The following is a 22955-nucleotide window of genomic DNA, read 5'->3' on the forward strand; positions in this document are numbered from 1 at the left end:
GGTCTAAAATCTAATGTTTTTGAAAAAAGTCTCTTATGCTCACCAAGGCAGCATTTATTTGATCGAAATACAGTAAACATACCGTTAAATATTATTACAATTTAAATAACTGTCTTTAACTGTATATTAAAATGTAATTTATTCCCATAACAGTAAAGCTGAATTTTCAGCAGAAATTCTTCAGAAATCATTCTAACATGCTGATTCGAAGCTCAAAAAAATATTTATTATTATCAACATTAATATTTTCTTGGAAACCAAGATACATTTTTTCAGGATTCTTTGCAGAAAGTTCCAAAGAACAGCTTTTATTTTCTTTAACAACATAAATGTTTTCACTGTCATTTTTAAATTAGTCATCCTTGCTGAAAAAAAAAAAAAGGATTTATTTATTAACCCCAGTTTATGAACCCCAAACTTTAGAATGGCAGTGAATGTTTATTAAAATTAAAATACAGGTACTTTAAATACAGAAAAAATTCATTAAAATACAGGTACTTTTGCATGACTGTAAATGGAAAAAGATGCTTTTATGCATCTACTGTACAACATTACCTACAAGCAAAGGGTAACTGCTGACTCTAACATAAAAATTGTTATTGTCCAGTACCCTTAGATGTAAAATATCCATTGCAAAATTGAGAAGCAGATTGATAAACCACACAAACTGAACCACCAGAAGCAAAAGAAAATGCAGGTCTTAAACTTTAAACGACATCTGTGCAAACGGGGGGAAAAGCAACCATAGGGGATTAGCTAATGGGAAGACAGTTTAAGGCAGATGTTTGGCTAAATACATGCGTTTTGAGTGTGTAGGTGAATGAATCATCAAGGGCAAAGTGGCTGGAATGGTTTAGACCTTTTCCAGTGTCTATTTTTTTTCTCAGACCCCCAGGGTGAGATGAACCAGAGGACCACTGACTGCTTACTAAATTAACAGAAGAGCTTTAAAATATATCACCCTTCTCATGCCAGGCGGTATATGACATTTTCCAAATGACACCCTTGACATTTTGTAGTAACTCTTTCTGGGCATTTGTGCTTTTATATCCTTCAAGTGGAAAATGAATAATAACAATAAATAAAAAGTTTAAGGTGGGAGAAACAAATGGATGAGACAATTTGCCATTTACACACATCAATAGATGGCTATAGGTGAAGTACTCATATTTTACTTTGGTGAACATTTTTAGGATAGGGTTATTTTTTAAAACCCTATGTCATCCGCTTCTGTTACAGATATTATTCACATCTTGCATGGGTCTTGGAGGGCATTTACACTTGGTCAGCAATCGGATCAAAATAATGTCAAGTCATCAGGTGTAAATAGGCTACCCCTTTAAAATCTTGACTACAAACAGACATTTAAAATTTCCACCATTTCTGTACAGGAAAAAAAAAAAAATAAATCTACAAAATGTTTGTGACGACATGCCCCAGAGACAGGGCATGTGAAATAGGTGTTTGAAACTAACATACAAAACAGCCAAATTTAAAAAGCATTCAGTTGTCATCTGAGACAACCTCCCAGGTCCCAGCTAACAAAAATTTGTTTTGCTAAGGTTCCCATTGAGTTAGGAAAATGTTATTTCTGATCGTTATCTGAATGTTTCAAACACCCTTTTTTTTTTTTTTTTTTTTTTTTCTTAGTTATGTGAACATTAGAGACAGATGGAAATGTTCTATTTTATAATTTTGCAAACATTATGGGAATATTACTTTTGAAAGCTCTCTAAGACATCTAAAACCAATAGGCTACATAATAATAAATAAATAAATATTATAAATATTAATATATATATATATATATATATATATATATATATATATATATATATAAAATAAATAAGAATAACGTCCAACTAAAATATTTCAGAAAAAAAGGTCCAAAAATAATGTATAAAAATGTTTTTGAGCTAATATTTTGAGAACATTATTATAGACCAAGCAACTTTTTCACAACGTTAAGAGAAGCCCGCCAGAAAGTTCTGATAACGTTCTTGTGGTTTAGTTTAGCTGTTCAGCTTTAGATGTTCATTTGTAAAGCTATAACTTATGCAACAACATTATATAAACTTTTTTTTTTTTTTTTAACTGATTGTTTTAGGCTGCAGTTCCGTGACAAAATGTCTGTGCAAGTAGAAAAAAGTTGAAAAAAAAAGGTTTGTAAAAATCATAGCAGAAATCAGCATTTCTCCAGATGTTGGAACTTGTAGCACACAGGTTAAGGTGGTCGTAGAGACAGATTACCTCTCAGCCGCCGTACATGAGCCTCAGAATACACGGTGGAAAACACACAGACCGACAGGTGCTCGGAAAATCAAACAGGGCCGGTGGTGATGATTATGATGTGTGATGGAACAGTAGCAGCTGGTCAGCAGAGCTCCGGCTTCAGCTCCCCTTACAGGTTCCGCTCCGCCGTATCAAAACAAGAGATTATTCACCTGCCCAGGAATACACAGCACAATAGGTGAGGACGAGAGAAACACTTCTGATGTGTGACGCTTTTTGAGAGGCCGGCATATTATAATTAATTGTTTAAGCTCTTATCTCACAGTTCTGTACGCTATTGGCAGACATGAAACTACACAGTTACAGTAGGCCTATTTGTTTTTACCTGAGTCGTTGCTTTGGAATTCACGAGGAAATACTGCCACCTGCTGGCGAACATTAGGAGTTGCAGCAGACGTGATTTCTCTGAACTAGAACTTCCACCAATAGTACTACAGTATCTACCTTCACCATTAGAGATCTATACTCACTGTTGTACCGTAGCTTCTCGTAATCGGAGAAGTTAATAGATTTTCATTTTTACATGTTACAAATATTATAGCCTTTATACAATGCACGGAAGACTATGTTAGTTGTCACATTTTACTCCACTGAATATTCCTTAAGGTAGACTTATTTAAAAAAGTTTATGTTTAGGGACAAATGTGAAAGTCTTGACTACAAAAAAAAAAAAAAACCTTGGATGAGGAAAAGTCCAAGAAAAAATATATAGTTCTTTAACACATGTTGACTTGTTGTGACAACATGCCCCGCTGTTAGGTAAAAATTAAACTGCTAAACTATTAATACAAAAGGTAACATAATTTTAGGCAACAAATATCATAATTAAATTAAATAAAAAATGCACATGTATTGCCTACAGACACACACACACACATATACAGTGGGGCAAAAAAGTATTTAGTCAGCCACCAATTGTGCAAGTTCTCCCACTTAAAAAGATGAGAGAGGCCTGTAATTTTCATCATAGGTATACCTCAACTATGAGAGACAAAATGAGAAAAAAAAATCCAGAAAATCACATTGTAGGATTTTTAAAGAATTAATTGGTAAATTCCTCGGTAAAATAAGTTTTTGGTCACCTACAAACAAGCAAGATTTCTGGCTCTCACAGACCTGTAACTTCTTCTTTAAGAGGCTCCTCTGTCCTCCACTCGTTACCTGTATTAATGGCATCTGTTTGAACTCGTTATCAGTATAAAAGACACCTGTCCACAACCTCAAACAGTCCAACTCCAAACTCCACCATGGCTAAGACCAAAGAGCTGTCAAAGGACACCAGAAACAAAATTGTAGACCTGCACCAGGCTGGGAAGACTGAATCTGCAATAGGTAAGCAGCTTGGTGTGAAGAAATCAACTGTGGGAGCAATTATTAGAAAATGGAAGACATACAAGACCACTGATAATCTCCCTCGATCTGGGGCTCCACGCAAGATCTCACCCGTGGGGTCAAAATGATCACAAGAACTGTGAGCAAAAATCCCAGAACCACACGGGGACCTAGTGAATGACCTGCAGAGAGCTGGGACCAAAGTAACAAAGGCTACCATCAGTAACACACTGCGCCACCAGGGACTCAAATCCTGCAGTGCCAGACGTGTCCCCCTGCTTAAGCCAGTACATGTCCGGGTCCGTCTGAAGTTTGCTAGAGAGCATTTGGATGATCCAGAAGAGGATTGGGAGAATGTCATATGGTCAGATGAAACCAAAATAGAACTTTTGGTAAAACTCAACTTGTCGTGTTTGGAGGAGAAAGAATGCTGAGTTGCATCCAAAGAACACCATACCTACTGTGAAGCATGGGGTGGAAACATCATGCTTTGGGGCTGTTTTTCTGCAAAGGGACCAGGACGACTGATCCGTGTAAACAAAAGAATGAATGGGGCCATGTATCGTGAGATTTTGAGTGAAAACCTCCTTCCATCAGCAAGGGCATTGAAGATGAAACGTGGCTGGGTCTTTCAGCATGACAATGATCCCAAACACACCGCCCGGCAATGAAGGAGTGGCTTCAGAAGAAGCATTTCAAGGTCCTGGAGTGGCCTAGCCAGTCTCCAGATCTCAACCCCATCGAAAATCTTTGGAGGGAGTTGAAGGTCCGTGTTGCCCAGCGACAGCCCCAAAACATTACTGCTCTAGAGGAGATCTGCATGGAGGAATGGGCCAAAATACCAGCAACAGTGTGTGAAAACCTTGTGAAGACTTACAGAAAACGTTTGACCTCTGTCATTGCCAACAAAGGGTATATAACAAAGTATTGAGATGAAATTTTGTTATTGACCAAATACTTATTTTCCACCATAATTTGCAAATATTTTCTTTAAAAATCCTACAATGTGATTTTTCTGGATTTTTTCTTTCTTTCTCATTTTGTCTCTCATAGTTGAGGTATACCTATGATGAAAATTACAGGCCTCTCTCATCTTTTTAAGTGGGAGAACTTGCACAATTGGTGGCTGACTAAATACTTTTTGCCCCACTGTGTATATGTGTGTGTACACACATATATATATATATATATATATATATATATATATATATATATATATATATATATATATATATATATACACATACACATGTGTAGCTATGTGTGTGTGTGTGACCCTGGACCACAAAGCCAGTCTTAAGTCGCTGGGGTATATTTGTAGCAATAGCCAAAAATACATTGTATGGGTCAAAATGATCGATTTTTCTTTTATGCCCAAAATCATTAGGATATTAAGTAAAGGTCATGTTCCATGAAGATATTTTGTAAATTTCTTACCATAAATATATCAAAACTTATTTTTTGATTAGTAATATGCATTGCTAGGAACTTCATTTGGACAACTTTAAAGGCAATTTTCTCAGTATTTTGATTTTTTTTTTTGCACCCTCAGATTCCAGATTTTCAAATAGTTGTATCTCCCATACATCAATGGAAAGCTTATTTATTCAGCTTTCAGATGATGTATAAATCTCAATTTTGAAAAATTGACACTTAAGACTGGTTTTGTGGTCCAGGGTCTCACACATACACACACACACACACACACACGCATATATATATATATATATATATAACACCCCAATTTTTTTCAGCTGACAGTATATACATTTTTGTCCCATATACAAAATATATTATCATAATATAAAATATGGTGCATTTTTCGTAGGCATTTCTGAGACTTTATTCAGCGTCCGCAACGATGAATACATTGACTAAACTAAATATTTTACGACAGCAATTTTGTTAACAACATAAAAACCCGTTGATTCTGCGCGTTGTAGAGTTAGAGACTTGTGTTTGTTGTGTAGCGTGATGCTGTGGGTTGAGATCAGATCCAGTGCTGCTGCTGCTGCTGATGCTGCTGTTTAAGAACAGGATGCGTGAACACTCGTCACGAGACCGCCGCGCGCAACTCCCTCACTACAGCATCAAACGGATAATATCACACATTATGGATCCTCTGTCCTTTATTTAAAAGAAAAGTGTGGCGCTTAAACCCCAAACAGACGCACAGAAGATGGGGGATAAGTTCGAGCTGCTGAAGAAACCTGTCAATAGGACAGCTGTGCGGAAGAAGAACAAGAATGAGAAACTGCGATTACGAGTCATCTTTTTAGACGACAGCGAGAGAGTTTTCGAGGTGGAGGTGAGAAATCATATATATATATGTATATACAGGCCGGGGCTATTGGTAACTACAAGGTTCACAAATGCTTGTTTTATAGCAGTGGTTTTCATAAATGCCAGGTTGAGGCAAGTTGTCACACACATATTTACTTGTTGCCCAAATATGTATGTTGCCTTTTTCACTTGTGTATGATAGATTGCTCAAAAATATTTTACAGTTAGCCCATATAGTGTGCCAATATGGCCCTCTATTAAGGCATGTGGCCACAAAAAGGAAGAATATGTTCAGTGAACTGTTTCTTTTTTGGGGTTTTTTTTTGGTGCTGATTTTCAAAAATAACCCTACCCTGTGAAATATTCAGTGAAGTAGAAAGTGTGACAAGTCTACCCTACCCCATAATTACATTGTGTTTCTTTTCCTGTTTGTATTAAATAACCACTTAAGCATAAGAGTTTCTTTAAAATGTGTGGTGTAGCTGATAACAAGATAACATAATCGTGACGTTTAATCACTTATTTCTACATTGTACACTTATTTACATTAAATCAAAGTTTCCACATTTAAAAAGTAGTTCATTAAAAAAAGAAAACGAAAAATATATACTATGTCACCACATCACTGGTCTAGTGTGTGCGTGTGTGTGTGTTTGTGTGTGTGTGTGTGTGTTGTTTGGGGGTGGGTTGTCTTACTTTTGGTCCAGCTGTGTTTTGCTTGTAAAGGAGCATCATTTCATGTCCCATTATCCGCTTGCTGCTTCTGCTTCATGGGGGATGCTGTGTGTATGTGTGTACATGCCTGGGGGTTTTCACTGCTTTTACACAGAACAGCCTTGTCCTACCAGTCAGAAAAAGCAGGTGAGATATAAAATCAGGGGGGTGGGGAGATAGACAGAAAAAAAGACAGATAGTGAGTGAGTTAGTTAGTAGCCGTGAGCCATATGTGTGTCTGAATAGGGGTAAATATCGTGGCCAGCACTGAACAGAAGCTTGTCCTGGCCTCATTCCAGAGAGCAGGCCAGCATTCCCCTACATCCTCAGGCAAAACAGGCAATTAGTAAAGAGGCAGTGAAAAATACAAGAAATCAGAGAGAAGGAGGTTGTAGAGAGATGATCTTTTTTTTCCGATCAATACTTGGTCAACAAAATGTAATTTCTGCATATTTAGTGGTGCTTGTTATTATTATTTTTAAGGTTAGGTGAGTTTTTTTTTTTTTTTTTTTTTTTAATTCCTTCACCTAAGCAGTATATATCAAAATCACACCTCAGATTTGTGGAGAAGAGCAGTATTATTAGCCTACTTGTTTAAGCCTAAGCAATATCTGCTAAAAGAACCAGGGGAAACCAGTTTGGTTGGCTGGTTTTAGATAGTCTTCCAGCCAGATCAGGCTGTTTTTAGCTTTTTTTTCTCGTCAGCAGGGATTAGCTCAAAAACAGGTTTAAAATGTAATTAATTTATATTAAAAGAGAAAAATATCTAGTGACTAGTTTTTATTTGTTTTAATTGCCTAGAAAGAAACAAATCTGAATATTAGAAGATAAAACTTACACTTAAAACAAAAAAATTGGAAGTGTTGCCTTGCAATAAAGTACAGTAATAAAATGCCAAAACCACATAACAAAATGACTAAAACATATTACATAATTTTTGAAAATATTACAATAAAAGCTCATTCAAACTATTAATAAATAATATAATGATATACACGTAATACAAAAATAATGCTGCTACCTGGCATCATGGTGTCAGCTTTTGCACAGATAAGCACCACTCACATTTCCTGTAAAAAATGTTGAGTATTTTGATGTAGATTGCATTCCCTGGACTCAAAGTAAGCACTGAATTAAAGGGCATGAGCAATGACGATTCACTGTTAAAGATCCTATTTGTTCTGAATAAACAGTGCAAGAAAGCATCCATTATGTCCTCACAAGTTTACAAAGTCTGTATATTTTGGCATAAATTTACCCTGCCATGAGAGTCACAGATCTATCTTTGTACTGTGGTATGTGTTTCAACCTCTCTATCTCATGCTTGTTCCTTACTTTATCCCTCTATCTTCTTCTCATGTTCCTTATCTTTGACAAGATAATGGGGAGGTTCTATGCCCCGCTGTCACAGTAAATACAGGGTTCAAGAACACATCCTCACACACATATGTGCCCACAAACACACTCATCAGATAGCAACCCTATATTTTGAGGCTGACTCAGTGAGCATCTGACTTTCCCATAATTCTGTTTGAGGACTTCAGTTGCTGCAGATTCAATTACCGGAGAAAGTTGCTCCAAGAGTCACATTCTGCTCAAATCGCATCACCCTCTCATTACCACCTGCATCAAGTAATAGAGATGGAAGAAAGAAGCAAATCTGAGGAGTAATTTCACAGTGACACTGCAGTCACATCACTCAACATTAACATTGATACAAGCAGCACTGAGAGGAGTATCAATTTTGAAATGACATGTAAGATGATGTATAAAGCGTTTCTGTCTCTGTGCTGTGATTGATTCTTCATCTTCCCACAGAGAAAGATTCTGGGCTCTGATTTCTTCAATAAGGTGTGTGGTCATCTAAAGCTGCTGGAGAAAGAGTACTTTGGCCTGGAGTTCCGTCACCATACTGGCAGCTATGTGAGTCAAAACCTTTGACCTGTCAATGATGTCAATAACAGAGTTTGAGTCCAGCCCCAAAATGAACATTTTGTCATCATTTACTCATCCTCATGTTGCTCCAAACCTGATTTTCTTTCTTTTGTGGAACACAAAAGAAGAAATTTTCTATAATGTAGATGGTCACTCTTTTACATGCAATTATTATGGATGAAGTCTAGAACGTTTAAGCCTTAAAAAGGATGCAAAAGCACCATAAAGGTGTCATTAAATGGTCCATTTGACTTGTGTGATGTTCCAATTCGAATTTATAGTGACTGACATCCGTCAAACTCTTTGCAGTGACTTCACAAGAGTAGTGATGGTGGTCTTTTGAGTGAGATTTTTTTTAGTCGGTTCATGCAGTTCAAGAAACTAATCTGAATGATTTGTTCACAGTCACTGATCTTGTCGCAGCTGTTCTTGGGTTAATAGCTCATTGCATGGCAAGATTATGAATAATGGATTCAAATTTGATCTGAAGAAAATATGGTTTGGAACAGTTGAACAATAAATGACAGAATTTTCATTTCTTGTTGAACTGTCCCTTGAAATAGTTGCTATATCAACACTTGTCAAACAGATAGTTGTTTGCTGCACCCATAGAAAATTAAATCAGATACTGTTTCTTCTACAGGTTTGGCTTGAACTCCTGAAACCAGTGGCTAAGCAAATCAAAAGTGAGTTTTGTTGTGTCATATTTGTTTTGTTGTGACAAGGTCCATTGGTTAATTTTTTTAGGTCAAACTTTAATTTGGGGACCTTCTCACTATTAATTATTAATTATGACTTATGTCTAATAAACTCCTAATTTGCTTTTAAATTTAAATTAAATACTGTAGGTAGGATTACGTGATTTAAAATATTGTCATGCAGAATAAGGCATTAATATGTGCTTTATAAGTACTAATAAACAGCCAATATGCTAGCAATAAGTATGCAAATAAGTAACTAGCTGATAAAGAGAATTTGTCCCTAAACTAAAGTGTTACAATTTTTTATTATTATTTGTTTAGCAAATGCTTGTTATGCTAACTTATAGTGGTAAATGGGGAGTGATGCATCGGTTTTGCTTAAGTTTTACTATTGACAAGGAGAAAGGTTTAAGATGGAAGGATTAAAATAGGGTTTCCATAAAAAGCGATTCAATAATTTAGTGATCCAACTTGCCCCAAACTCTTTGACATAACACTCATTATAATGGCCATGTAGAAAACTACACAAACAGCTAGAAATGCTGCTGACATGCTTTTTTGCAAGTCAGCAGCATTTTTTTTTTGCAAATGAACATACTTTTAAAAAATACTGTATCTTGAGAACATATCCCCTGGCACACCTTACCCCACTTTCCCTATATCCTAGATGCTTACTGTAGAATATGAAATCTCAGAAGTCAGTATTCACCAATTATTGATTCAGTTCTTTCCTGGATTAAACCTTCTATTTACCATCACAGATGCTTAACCATTAGACCACGGCTATCCACTTGATCTGTTGCCTTTAGTGAATGTTAAGCTTATTAATAAAGTAGGCTAAATGCCAGTTTTATGGGTCTAATAAGATAGTTTGCTCCTCACCCATAGATATCAGTGATGTGGCATTCCATTTTATAGTGAAGTTTTTCCCTCCTGACCCAGGACAATTGCAGAGAGGCTTAACCAGGTAAACCACACACACATGATAATCTGATATATATATAGGCAGATAAATAGATGGTGATAGGTGATATGCGTTCAGTCTGACTGCTGCCTCTTTTATACAGGTATCTGTTTGCCCTTCAGATCAAACAGGATCTGTCAAATGGTAGCCTTACCTGTAACGATAACAGCGCAGCCCTGCTGGTCTCTCATATACTGCAAGGTAGCTCCTCTTACCTCATTGAATGTTTACATAACATCAAAATACAACGCTTTCAAATCTTACCTTTTGATTATCATACGCACATTGTACTTTTCCCTCTCTGTCCCCATTTGTAGCAGAAATCGGGGATTATGACGACGAGTTAGATGCGCATCATCTTGAAAATAAGCAATATGTGCCAAACCAAGAATACTTGGATCACAAAATCATTCGCTTTCACAAAAAGCACAGGTAACATACAGATACACACCATAAAAGTATACAAGAATGATAATATTCCCACTGACATGCATATATAATGTAAAATGTAATGTCCTAAATACACAGTGCTTGGTAGATTACTTACAAATCGCAGTCCGTTACTGATTACAAATTACATGACAAAAAGTGTAGTTAGTAGTCTATTACAATGCACATTTTAGGTAATACGATCAGACTATTTTTGATTCTTTTTTGATTACTTTAGATCTAATTTCTGACTTTATCGCATTCGTTTAGATAGGATAATCTTGTACCATACTGATATAAAAATAAAGTTATAATAAAATAAAGGGGTTCATAAATTAATGAAAAGGTAATAGTTAATTAAATCATAAAAATATAAAATTAAGATAAATAAATCCAATGGTCAAAATCTGTGTTTCCATGTAATCATAGTGGCTGGTCTGTGAGTTCAATTTTATGTTTATGGGGTCAGAGGTCACGCTCCTGCTGAATCAGATGTGCATTTGCTGGAGGTTGCCCGGAAAATGGACATGTACGGGATCCGTCCTCACCCCGCCCATGATGGAGAAGGCATGAGGATCAACCTTGCTGTCACACACATGGGAGTACTAGTCTTTCAGGTACTGTACAAAAAATATGCTTACTCTTTAGCCTTCTAATTGGAAAAACACATAAAAACAAATATACACAGCAAACTTAAATGCATCTTAGAAATTTAAACTCTCTCTTACATGTTCATACCATTATCAGGGAAACACAAAGATCAATACCTTCAGCTGGGCCAAGATCCGAAAGCTGAGCTTCAAAAGGAAAAATTTCCTCATCAAACTCCACACTGAGACTGGGGTGAGACACAAATGATCCCTCCATAGCAACGGCTGTTTTTACATTGGAATCTGTGGGGAAAAGAATACAATAGTTCCTCAGCAACACTTGAAATAATCTTTCTCATTATATATTAGATCTGCAACGCCTGTGCTGACTTTTAGATTTGCATTTAGCACACACTTTTATACAAAGCTGGCAGACTTACAAATGAGGAACAGCACAAGCAATTTATCATGAGCGACAACAGTATGATGGAAAATAAAATAAAGATAAACAACATAAAATGCAAGAAGACAGATGCACAACTTTTGTTTATCATCCTAAATAATCCACACTGAAGTGGTAAAATTCCAGATATTTTATATTGATGATTTCCATAAATATAGGAATGTATTTCTAAGCTAGCATAAGGATGAAAGCATTTAATTTGAGGCTGAAAATGCTTTAACGAAAATGAAATAGAATTTTACATGGAATGTTAAGTAATATCCTCATCTGTCATTCCCTCAACTCTTACTGTGTTAGCCTTCAAGGAGAGACACTGTTGAGTTTTCCATGGCCAGCAGAGATGTGTGTAAGGCATTCTGGAAGATGTGTGTGGAGTATCATGCTTTCTTCAGACTCACCGAAGAGCCCAAGTCACATCAAAAGTCCATTCTGTCCAGTAAAGGATCCAGTTTTAGATACAGGTATGTGACAGAGAGACTTTAGATTTTGCAGAATGCAATGAGAAGCCCCAGTTGTCTAATACTTTATGCTATGATCCTTCCTAATCATCTTCCATAAACCCTCTGAGAGATTGTAATGAGGATTTTAAACAGAGTAGTTCTAATCTTCTTTGCTAAACACACATCAAGAGACTTTATTCATTGGTTTGTATGTATGAAAGTGCTTTCACTCTGATAACGACTTTATTGAGAGCTGATGATAACTGGCAAAATGAGTGACGATAATCATTGGTAACACAAAGTGGGTGTGTCTAGCGATATGACAAAGTTGAGAAAAGCACAGATGTGGCAAAATGATCAGATACTATAGTTGAGTGTAGGCAAGATGCAGAAGTTAATGTCACTGTGAGTGATTTCAGTCTTCTGTATAATATATCTCTGCCCACATACAGCAGTATAATAAAAATATGTGGATACTGTGTCAGAAACGGTCAGCATTTTGAGTGAGTTTGAGTCATGTATTGGCAATCACTGATCTTGTTCAGAATATGGTGCATCATGCACAGCTGGATTTTATATACAAATGAGAATATTCATTTTTAACTGCATAAAAACTGATTCTCTAAATAGAATAGCATCTTGTTTTTACAGTAATACACACTACAGTTAATCCTGAAAATAAATGTTGCATTGTTTCCACAAAAAAAAAAAAGAAAAAAGCACTGTTGATAATTATTGCTAATAATGTTTCTTAAGCAACAAATCAGCTTAATAGAACCATTTTTGAAGGATCACGTGACATTGAAGACTGGAGTAAACAATGCTGAAAATCCAGCTTAATGACATGAATAAATAAAAATAGAAAAGTTATTTCAAACTGCAATAATGATACACAATATTGCTTCTTTTACTATATTTGATCAAATAAATACAGCCTTTGTGAGCATAAAATACTTCTTTCAAAAACTTAAACCCAATGCCAACCCATCTGTGATTAAATTTTCAAAAGCTCTGGCCAGTTATGCAACCCACAAATAACATCCGGGCATCCAATGGCGGAAAAATTCAAATGTTCTATAAAATCACTGTCAGTGTGAACAAGGCTTGATGATATATATTTTTTAGCAGTAACAGTTGTCTCTTTTTATTCTTACGATGGTGGTATTGCAGTGGCAGGACACAGAAGCAACTTCTTGAATGTGTAGGCTCTGGAGACAAGAAATATTTGCCTTTTGAAAGGTAAGATGTTCCGCTGGGTATTGTATGTTATGTGAGTACATTTGTTCATAAATTTTTCACGTAGTTTCTAAGCCACTATTGGGAATAATCAGAATAGCAAAAATTATACAATTGTCTTCTGTTGGCTTAGACAATTAGGTAGTCCTGACCTAACACCAATGGTTGAGTCAACATTACTGTGTTGAGCCACTCAAACAAAGGCCCTCATGAGCACACATCTGAAACATAAAACGTCAAATAGGACACCCTACAGTGTCATGAACGGACAAGTGATGACCATTTCAAGTACACAAGAACACATCGAGTGCACCATTCGGGACAGAAACCAACAGAACAATAACAAATGCACCACAGATTTTACAACTTTGCATCTTTTCAAAAGGCTCTAATACATTTACATACTAATTTGTACACTTTATGTACAAATCTGTATCTTTATGGTACTAAAATGCACCTTTATGGGTAAATAAGGTACAATGGTGTACCCTTTGAAAGGGTGCCGTCCCAGTGACAGCTTTTGTACCTTTTGTTTTATGAGAGTGTAGGGCATATCAACCTACAAATGGTTTAAAGTTGTCTTTGAACATTAAACTGCAATGCGTTTTAACATTTTAGTTGCAAGAACAGAGCCTTTAGGGAATTGAACAGTGCTGTAGGGGTTTGTTTTTCACTGCATCTACAGCTTGTTTTGCACTTTTTCAGAAGTTACTGCAAGTCTGAATATGACACTCGACAGTGCAGATCCTCTCCTGACATACTGACTGACGTCTCCAAGCAGGTATTGTACCAGTTACTTACATTTCAGATGTGTTTTTGGATCGTCTTTCTCACATTTGTTTCTTCCTCACATAGCTATTTGAGCATCTACCTCCCAACCCAACTGTTGCTGGGCAACACAACGAACAGACAGGCGTAGCAAAGCGCAGCCTATCCGCTGTGGAAGTCATGTTCGCTAATGAGCTGGAACGATCCAGGCCCTTGTCACGAAATCCTGCCTTCTCAAGCAACTCTGCCTCTCCCAAGCTCCGTTCCCTTTCCACATCAGGAGCGGAACATCGTGGAAGAGGAGCTCAGAGACAGAAGGCAAAGAGACGATTGTCTCCTAGCGCCCAGCATCTTGTGCTCCTCTATCCTAACGCGCCCCATCTACAGTTCCACCCAGTGCTGCCAACCTTCCCACTCGCCACTCACCCATATCTACTGCAAGACCACACATCCTCATCCCTAGACCACCTCCCTCAAACTCATCACAATCGTGTGCCTCTGCAATACTTGCCCAGACAAATTGCTCATTCGTCCTTACCGTCCTCTTGCTTATCGCCACAACTACAAAAGCAGCAGGAAAGGCTCCATCCCGCCGGCCGGGGAGAATCGAGATTGTACCCCAGAGAAGGACTAGGACTAAGGGTTGGGTTGAATAGGAAACTGGACTTGAGTGGAGTGGAAGCGGGGCATTACAGCGATGACTCCACCTTTCAGACCGGTTTACCGCGTCGAGCCTCAAGCCAACCAGACTTCAAATTCCAGCGACCTACACTTGCCTCCAACGCCGCTGCTTATGCATCCGAGTATCGCCCTCTGGGATATTATCCACACCTTTCTCGACACCAGGTTCCTACCAGGCCCACCTACCTTCCGCTAAGTCCTGCCCCACTCCCGGAAAGACCCACTTCTTTATGCGTACTCGGCACAGGTAGTTACAGTGATTCAGATTCAGACACTTTCTACCCCTACTTTCCTGCACTGGGTAAAGTGGTGCGTTCTGGTCCGTTGGCACGCATGCGCTTTTCTTCTGGGAGCCTCCAACTTGATGAAGAAGATGGAGAGGAAGAGGACTTGGACTGCCCAAATGATGAGGAGAACGCAATTCTCACCACTGTTAAGGTGCTTAAGTTGTAGCCATGGGTAGAATCTTGAACCTTGGCAGTGACTGATGGGGCTCAACAAATAATATAAACAGTTGGGGCCTGCAGACCTTGCACTCTTTGAAGAAATGGCACAAAAAAAGTGTACACTTTCCAAATGTACACCTTCGTACCTCATTTAATCCTAAAGGATTCATATTAGGTACCTTAAAGGTAAATCAGGGGTGTCCAATTCCTTCCAGGCAGGAAAGGTGTTGGAGCTAAACTCCACAGGAAAGTGGCCCTCCAGGTGCAGGATTGCACACCTCTGACCTAAATTCTACATATTAGAACCTTTTGAAAGGGTGCTACCACAATGACAGGTTTCGTACCATTTTTTTTTCTGAGATTGTGGGGTAGTAATAAAAACAGGGGGCACATTATTAGTCAGGTAACATGAGGTAATATTACTGTAAATAAGAAAAAAACTTATATTTCATCTTGATTTGCATCTTTGATCTAAAGTTATATTTTGTCGTAAGCTGCTTTGAAATTATGTAAAGAGATAGATTACCACAAAATGAAAATTCTGTTATCATTTACTCACCTCCATGTCGATGCAAACACGTATGACTTTCTTTCTTCTGTGGAATACAAAAAGAAAAGGATGAGCTCCAGAACTGGATCAATCAGATGTGTGAATGCATCATTTGTGAACTGGATAGACCAAATGAAAAGACTCAACACATGAATCAGGCATGATAGGATATTCTTTCAATCTGTGTTCCACAGAATTTGAAAACATGGGGGTGTGTAAATGATGACTTAAGTGTCATTCTTTGGTAAACTATACTTTTAATTAGTTATATTCCATAAAATGTACTGAGTAAATAATCATTCTGTGGTGATTCAAAGTAAATCTTCATTTTCAGGAAAAGTAATACAAGTTATTACTTTTTCCAAGTCCATAATGCAACTAATTATAACAACTCAATTAGCTGAAAATGAAAATTTTTAAAAGATTTTCAGATGTCTGTGTGGCTGAAAAACATTAGCAATTATTCCTTTGACATTTGTGCTACCGTAGTGACATGTACTAATTACATTTTTGCAAGGATGTTAAATTTTGTCTATAAAAGAGGTGTCATTTATTAAAACGTCATTCTCACCACTACAATGTTCAGTTGAATGTCTGCATTTTATATTTAATACTTCATATTTTTCTTAATAAGCAACTTCTCTCTGGCTACTAAGATAATCACTTGCGTACTTTTTATGCCAAAATCACGTCACAGATTTCACAATGACTTTTTTTTTTTTTTTCCAGTATCATTCCTGTAGCTCAAACTGAAGCACATGAACTGATAAAATGTATAGGCATACCTTGAATGCACTACAGGTTGCTTTGGATGAAACTAATTAATTTAGCCAAAAAGGATTGTTCACCCAAAAATGAAAATTCTGTCATCATTTACTTCGACAGTATTTTTTGGAAGTCAATGTCTCCCGTCAACAGTTTGGTTACCCACATACTTCAAAATAAAAGAAATTCATACAGGTTTCGAACAACTTCAGGGTGAGTAAATGACAGAATTTTCATTTTTGGGTGAACTATCCCTTTAAAATTAGCATTTGACTTGGAAACTTACCAAATAGAATTTTTTTATTTTTTTTTATTCTCACTATAGTATAGTATTCCACTGTACCACTACTATATAGTATACTATATCCACTATAGTATTTAAAATAGTCAGAACCCCCAACAAACACAAATACTCAGAAGATTGTTAAAACATTTTAGTCACAAAGGAAAATACAAAAATGATCAACAACAAAATCAACAATGACAAGGGTAGAATCTGTTAGCGAAATCGCTAAAATGTAGTGCAACAATATATATAGATATATATATCTAACATTTTCAACAAAAAAAAATTAAAGAGTAAATGCCCAGTACAACTGCACACTCATGTAAACAAATCAAACTGCAAAAATAAAAACATACTGGTCACTTCTGCATTTCACAGAATAGGTACAAGTACTATATCTATTAGTAACTGTATCTTCATTAAGAGTGCAATGCAAGAAGTTCATTTCAGCTGGAAACGAGCCTATGCGATTGGTCAGCCGGTACATTTACATCTGATTACACTTTCTAAAATAACGTGCAAAAAATGACAACAGCTTGTCACTGGTACAACTTTGTACCTTATTTACCCCCAAAGGGTTCTAGTAGTAGCTTAAGGGTACATAATATAGGCTTATTATTACTCTAAAGTACTATTGGTTTTATTTTTTTTACAGCTAGATAAGGTATGAAGTTGCCTCAGTGGCAAAGTGTTGTGCGATTTTTGCACACCTTTTTTAAGACGATGTAGATATTAAGTTAATCACAGCAATTTCCTTCGATGAGTATTTACAGTCACTAGCATTTGACAGTTTTTATGTGCAGATTGTGCCAAAGAGAGAAAAGAAAAACGTCAAAAAGAAAAATTGTCTTCCCATACTACTTTACTAGGCAAAGTTGAAAGTCTTCATACCATATAAGGGAGAAGATTTTAATGCAGCTACATACCTATATAACCACAGACAGGTACAAACTATGAGCAGCAATGCCTGATTTAAAAACGGCATCAACAAAAGTAACACAAGGATCATTAGAAATCTCAAAATTATCTGTAATATTGCATTGTGTTGGATATTTGAACATTGTCAGTTAGTAAGCAAAGCATAATTTGGTGCCTAAGCTGAATTTGAGGGTGCACATACACAGTAAGACATGCTGAATGCTGTAGAAGGAAGAAAAGGAAGGTAAAGGTTTAGTCTAAACCTGGGCCACAGAAGAGAAGAAACCCCTACAGGTCCACTGAATAACATATACGGAAAAGCAATAAACTACACTGAAAGAATAATCAATTCATCTTTGCCTATGATTCAATCTATAGCACATTCCAATAACAGGTGACATGCACTAAAATGCAGTCTAAAAAAAAAAACAGTTTTGCTTTTGCATTTCCTCTTTTCTAAACCTTCCAAATGTTTCAGTGTGTTTTCATTTCCTTTTTCTTGCTCATTTGATGTGCCAGGTCAGGGTACAATTTGCAGCATATATGAAAAAAATGCTGTATAAGTTATAACAACATAGCACATTGTCATATGAGGCACTTACACTTTGTGTCAGCAATTGAGCCACAATCGCTCATTCTAACTGTAATGTTTCAATATATTTGTGTGACGCCACAGTGATTCACGGAGCAAAAATACCCTGTTTCAGCAGTTACTGATTGTGCAACTAAACTAGAAGTTATTATCCTACTGACAAGGCTGAGATATTTGTTGTTCTATGCTTTTTCTAATTCTGCCGTGTTAGGAAGCAGATTCCCATTAGGAATGTGGGCAAGTTGGATTTGAAATCAGTTCAGAGAAGAGCAGGGTTCAAAAGCAGAGCACTATAAAAATAAAAAAGGGGAAAAACTATTATTTGGGTGAAAATTAGTTACACTGATTTCACCTCCAAATCAAAATGATGTTATTAGTATTATTACTATCATTATCATCCAGAATAATGATTATTATTTGTGAAATTGAACTACTTTTTTTTTTTTTTTTTTTTTGCATTGACTTGTATGTATTTTCCTGACAGAGCATCACTTTATTAACATCTTTTTGCTCTGTTTTCTCCTTGTTTTTGTCTCTTACACTTCATTTCTACCTCCTCCTCCTTCTCCTCCTCCACATTCATCACTCCTATGATGAGTAGTTGTGCAGCGGATCACTAATTTTCATGCAGGCCCAGTGTAGAGCTCTGACCAAAGTGATCAGCACCAGGAGAATGAAAAATACCCAGGAGGCATAAATCCCCTTATATGTCGGTGCCCTCCACCATGTGCCAGCCTACAAAGAGAGAAAAGAGGATTCCTGGTATACTGAAACGATGATGCATTTTGAAATAGTTAACTCTAAAATGCTTTTATTCTTACAATCAATCCTGCAGTCGTTATAATGAAGATCAAGCACAGCAGGAAACATATCAAACTCCGCTTTCTAGGGTACCTCTGGCCAATCGATGAGCTATATGGATGAAAAGAATGGGATTACATGCTATTATTTTATTTGCAGTGAATGTAACGGTTGGTACTAAATAGAGGAAGGTCGATGGATAATATTTAACATACACTTTTCTGCAGTGTGGACAGCGAGCCAATGTCCGATCTGTAAATTCTGTCCACTAAATCAACAACAGAGAGACATTAAGTCATGCTTATATAAAGGCTATTATCAGGGCAAATTAAATGATAAAGAGCTTTAAAATATGCGCATGAATATGAAAATTTCTTACTAGAAAAGTGTTTCCACAGTGGCCACAGGAAACTCTGGCACCACTAGGCTGAGGATTCGGACTGCCGGCACCAGGATGAACCGGACCTAAATTGATAATTCGCTTACTGATCCCCATCAAAAAAAAAAAAAACATAAACAAACAAACAAGCAAACACAAAAACATTAAATAAAAGAATTTCTGGAAACTCTTTAATATCACAAACCTTTAATATCATTAAAATCTTAATTATCTCCCGACTTATCTACTAAAGAAAAGTTTTTGAATATATGCTACTGTTCAAAACTTCTGTGGTGATAACATTTTTGTTTTTAAATTTTTGAAAGAAATGTCTTATCCTCACCAAGGCTGCATTTATTTGATCACAAATACAGCAAAATCAGCAACATAATCTATTTTGACATTTTCATTCATTTCTGTGATGGCAAAGCTGAACTACAGCCATTATTACTATTCAAAATAACTGTTTATAACTGGTAATATGCTGATTTGGTGCTCAAATCTTATTATTATCATCAATGAATTATTGATATATTTAGTGGAAGCCTAGATGCATTTTTCAGGATTCTTTGATGAAGAAAAAGTTTAAAAGTACAGCATTTATTTGAAACAGAGTTCTTATATACTGACCAGCTTCAGCTTGGTGTGTTCCTAACCTAATGCTTTGTTGTAAGGCTCATGAAGGATGGTATTGTCTCTCACCAGTAAGGTCGAGGACAGGCAATCCTCTGTGAGGTGACTTTGCAGATGAGAAGACAATTACACGGACACCTCACATACTTCTTTCCTGCTGGAGCATTCTTTATGGGCTAGATAAAAACAGCAAGCGATGTCACAGTCTGAACTTTAAATCTAGTACAATTTGCAAATAAATATTTCACATAATATTAGGCATGTCTGCTGACTGGAATCCTAAATGAATGTGCTTGTTAACTCACTGTAGCCTCATTGCAGACACCGCATTTGACCACATGCTGGTGGATTTTGCCCTCCACGCTAATAAGCGACTGACACACTCTGCAGCCGATGACAGGAGCACTGCCGCTCTCCGGAGAGCCCAGCGGGGAGTACGGTGGAGGAGCCTCTCCCAGCATCGACGTGGGAGGAGCTGACGGGAACGCTGGGAAATCTGGGATGCAGAGAGAGCAGGAGAGATGATGTGAGGAGGAGAAAGAGTGGAAAAAGAAAAGGATGATTGTAATACATTTAACAACTGACATGCAAATTAAATATAAAGAACTGGAGAAGGTCTCCTTTCCAATATTATTATCCCTCGATGGCATGCAATATCCCAAAAATTTATTTAAGGTTAAGACTAACATTTTGTGCATCAAATAGAACTCATTACTAATAATATTATTTAAATAAAGATTTTTTTTAGGTTGCCTGTGACAATGAAACGAAATTAAAATTAATTAATTGAGCAAATAAATTATTTTTTTATTTAAATATTTGCATTGAAACAGAGGGACTTTTTTTTTTTAACCAATATCAAAAAGCAAACTACGAAAGCACGCTTCTGCCAGTCTTTATCTTACAACTCCGTACTCACAATTGTGAGAAAAAGTGTCAGAATTAGATAAAATGTTGTAAGAGAAAAAATTATTTCGCCTTTTTTACATGGCAGAATCAACATTCCATACAAACAATCCTTTAAAACCTTTTATTTACACTTTTATTATTATTTTTTTTTTTTTTACACAACATTAATGAATACACTTACGCTAATAAATTTACACTAACATCTAACAGCTATGGCCTCCAAACTTTTTACTTAAATTATAAATTAAGTAGTGCTGTAAAATGATTAATCGCGAGTTTACATAGGATATGTGTGTGTGTGTGTACTGTGTACATATAAATACACACCTATGCAATGTATATATTTAAGAAAAATATGTTGCGTTTATTTATTAAATATACAGTATTTATATATTATATAAATTATTTGCATATAAATATTTGTAATGTAAATACGTGTAAATATTTTCAAAATGTATACTGTATGTGTGTGTGTGTATTTATATATACATAATAAATATACACAGTACACACAGATATACTATGTAAATAAAAAAATATTATTTTAGATGCGATTAATCACAATTAATCGTTTGACAGCACTAAAATTAAGTTTATATAAATTACAAATATACATAAGTACAATACAAAGAAAGAAAGATACTTTTACAATTGATAGTACAAAAATATAATCTAAATAAACATTACAAAAATATTATGTAAATAAATACATCAAAATAATAAGTAAATAAATATACAAAAAATACTCAACATCAATAAAAACCCTAACCTAACATTATCCCTTCATTATATTAACTTTTTAATTAATTTAATTTTATTGCCACTCAACATTTTTACAAACGGTCAACAATTTTTACTTGCTCAGCCTGAGCCAGAGTCAATAGTACTTAAACCGATAAACTGATAAGTGTGAGGGCAAAAATCATGAATTCTTAAGAGTCATGTGATTCAGGTGCACTGTCTAATCTGCCACTAATCTATTTATAGTGTGCTCAGGATCTGCAGATTACAGATTACGGCAAATTAAATCGCATGGTCAAAATATGCACACACTGTGCTCTAAATAAATCAAAACAAAAGTAATAAATAATAAATGCCTAGTCAGCCTGTGAGCGTGGGCATCGCAGGCGTGTTCGAACGCTCCAATCGAACTGAAACGAGTCGAGCCGTACATTCGAACTCGCCTCGGATGCCCACAAATGCTGTGGAGGCAGATAGCTCCAAAAACTCTCTGTCAATCCGGGTCAGGTTTGACTCACTCTGTGGTTTGCTCGGAGGTCGGTAGGTCTCATCTCCCGGTGACAGCCCGTTCATTCCATCGCGGCTGTCCGACAGCAAAGGCGATCGCTCACCGTCAGCCATGCCGTAAACGAGCGCACAATCCCGCAGTGGATTTAAGGTTTGCTGCTGGTAAATGTTGTTGCGAAGAGCAAAAGTGATGCGTGAAAGTAAAGCTCCAGGAAGCGTCACATGATCACATGATTTTTTTGCTACCAGGAAGTCGACAACAAAAATAACAACACAAACACGTGATTGGATTGGGCCAGTAAGCGACGAGCTCGGAAGGATTTAAAAATTAATATGATCCCTTTTTAATTAGCTCTTACTCATTTAGTTGTGCTGTGCATCTAGTGAAATATTAATGTTCACCACGCCTTTATAAAATCTGTCTGTTTTAGAGAATGTTATACATTTTGGGCAAAACATTAATTACTCTATTATAACAAATACAAATAATAACACAATATATATATGATGTGTGTGTGTGTGTGTGTGTGTAGATAGATAGATAGATAGATAGATAGATAGATAGATAGATAGATAGATAGATAGATAGATAGATAGATA

General features: G+C 36.3%; 2 protein-coding genes across 3 annotated transcripts; one reads left to right on the forward strand and one right to left on the reverse strand.

Moving 5' to 3' along the window:
• The first annotated feature begins 5453 nt into the window (after positions 1–5453).
• LOC131536034 (FERM domain-containing protein 7) lies at positions 5454–16410 on the forward strand. 2 transcript variants are annotated; one of them, XM_058768664.1, is made up of 12 exons: positions 5454–5932; positions 8440–8544; positions 9200–9242; positions 10146–10224; positions 10325–10422; positions 10539–10653; positions 11120–11267; positions 11398–11493; positions 12001–12164; positions 13314–13382; positions 14085–14160; positions 14235–16410. In XM_058768664.1, the coding sequence occupies exons 1-12, from the start codon at positions 5804–5806 to the stop codon at positions 15279–15281; spliced, it is 2169 nt and encodes a 722-aa protein (XP_058624647.1). In that variant the 5' UTR covers positions 5454–5803; the 3' UTR covers positions 15282–16410. The 2 variants fall into 2 exon arrangements, with proteins under 2 accessions (XP_058624647.1, XP_058624656.1); XM_058768673.1 differs by having other exon boundaries at positions 10542–10653.
• Positions 16411–17008: 598 nt separating this feature from the next.
• On the reverse strand, positions 17009–22602 carry pip4p1b (phosphatidylinositol-4,5-bisphosphate 4-phosphatase 1b). The gene is made up of 7 exons (XM_058775005.1): positions 22367–22602; positions 20504–20694; positions 20268–20374; positions 19566–19671; positions 19402–19454; positions 19207–19297; positions 17009–19120 (listed from the first exon to the last, which is right to left on the reverse strand). The coding sequence occupies exons 1-7, from the start codon at positions 22467–22469 to the stop codon at positions 18974–18976; spliced, it is 798 nt and encodes a 265-aa protein (XP_058630988.1). The 5' UTR covers positions 22470–22602; the 3' UTR covers positions 17009–18973.
• Positions 22603–22955: the final 353 nt, after the last annotated feature.

This window comes from Onychostoma macrolepis, chromosome 01, assembly GCF_012432095.1.
Source record: "Onychostoma macrolepis isolate SWU-2019 chromosome 01, ASM1243209v1, whole genome shotgun sequence".
NCBI classification, from domain to species: domain Eukaryota; kingdom Metazoa; phylum Chordata; class Actinopteri; order Cypriniformes; family Cyprinidae; genus Onychostoma; species Onychostoma macrolepis.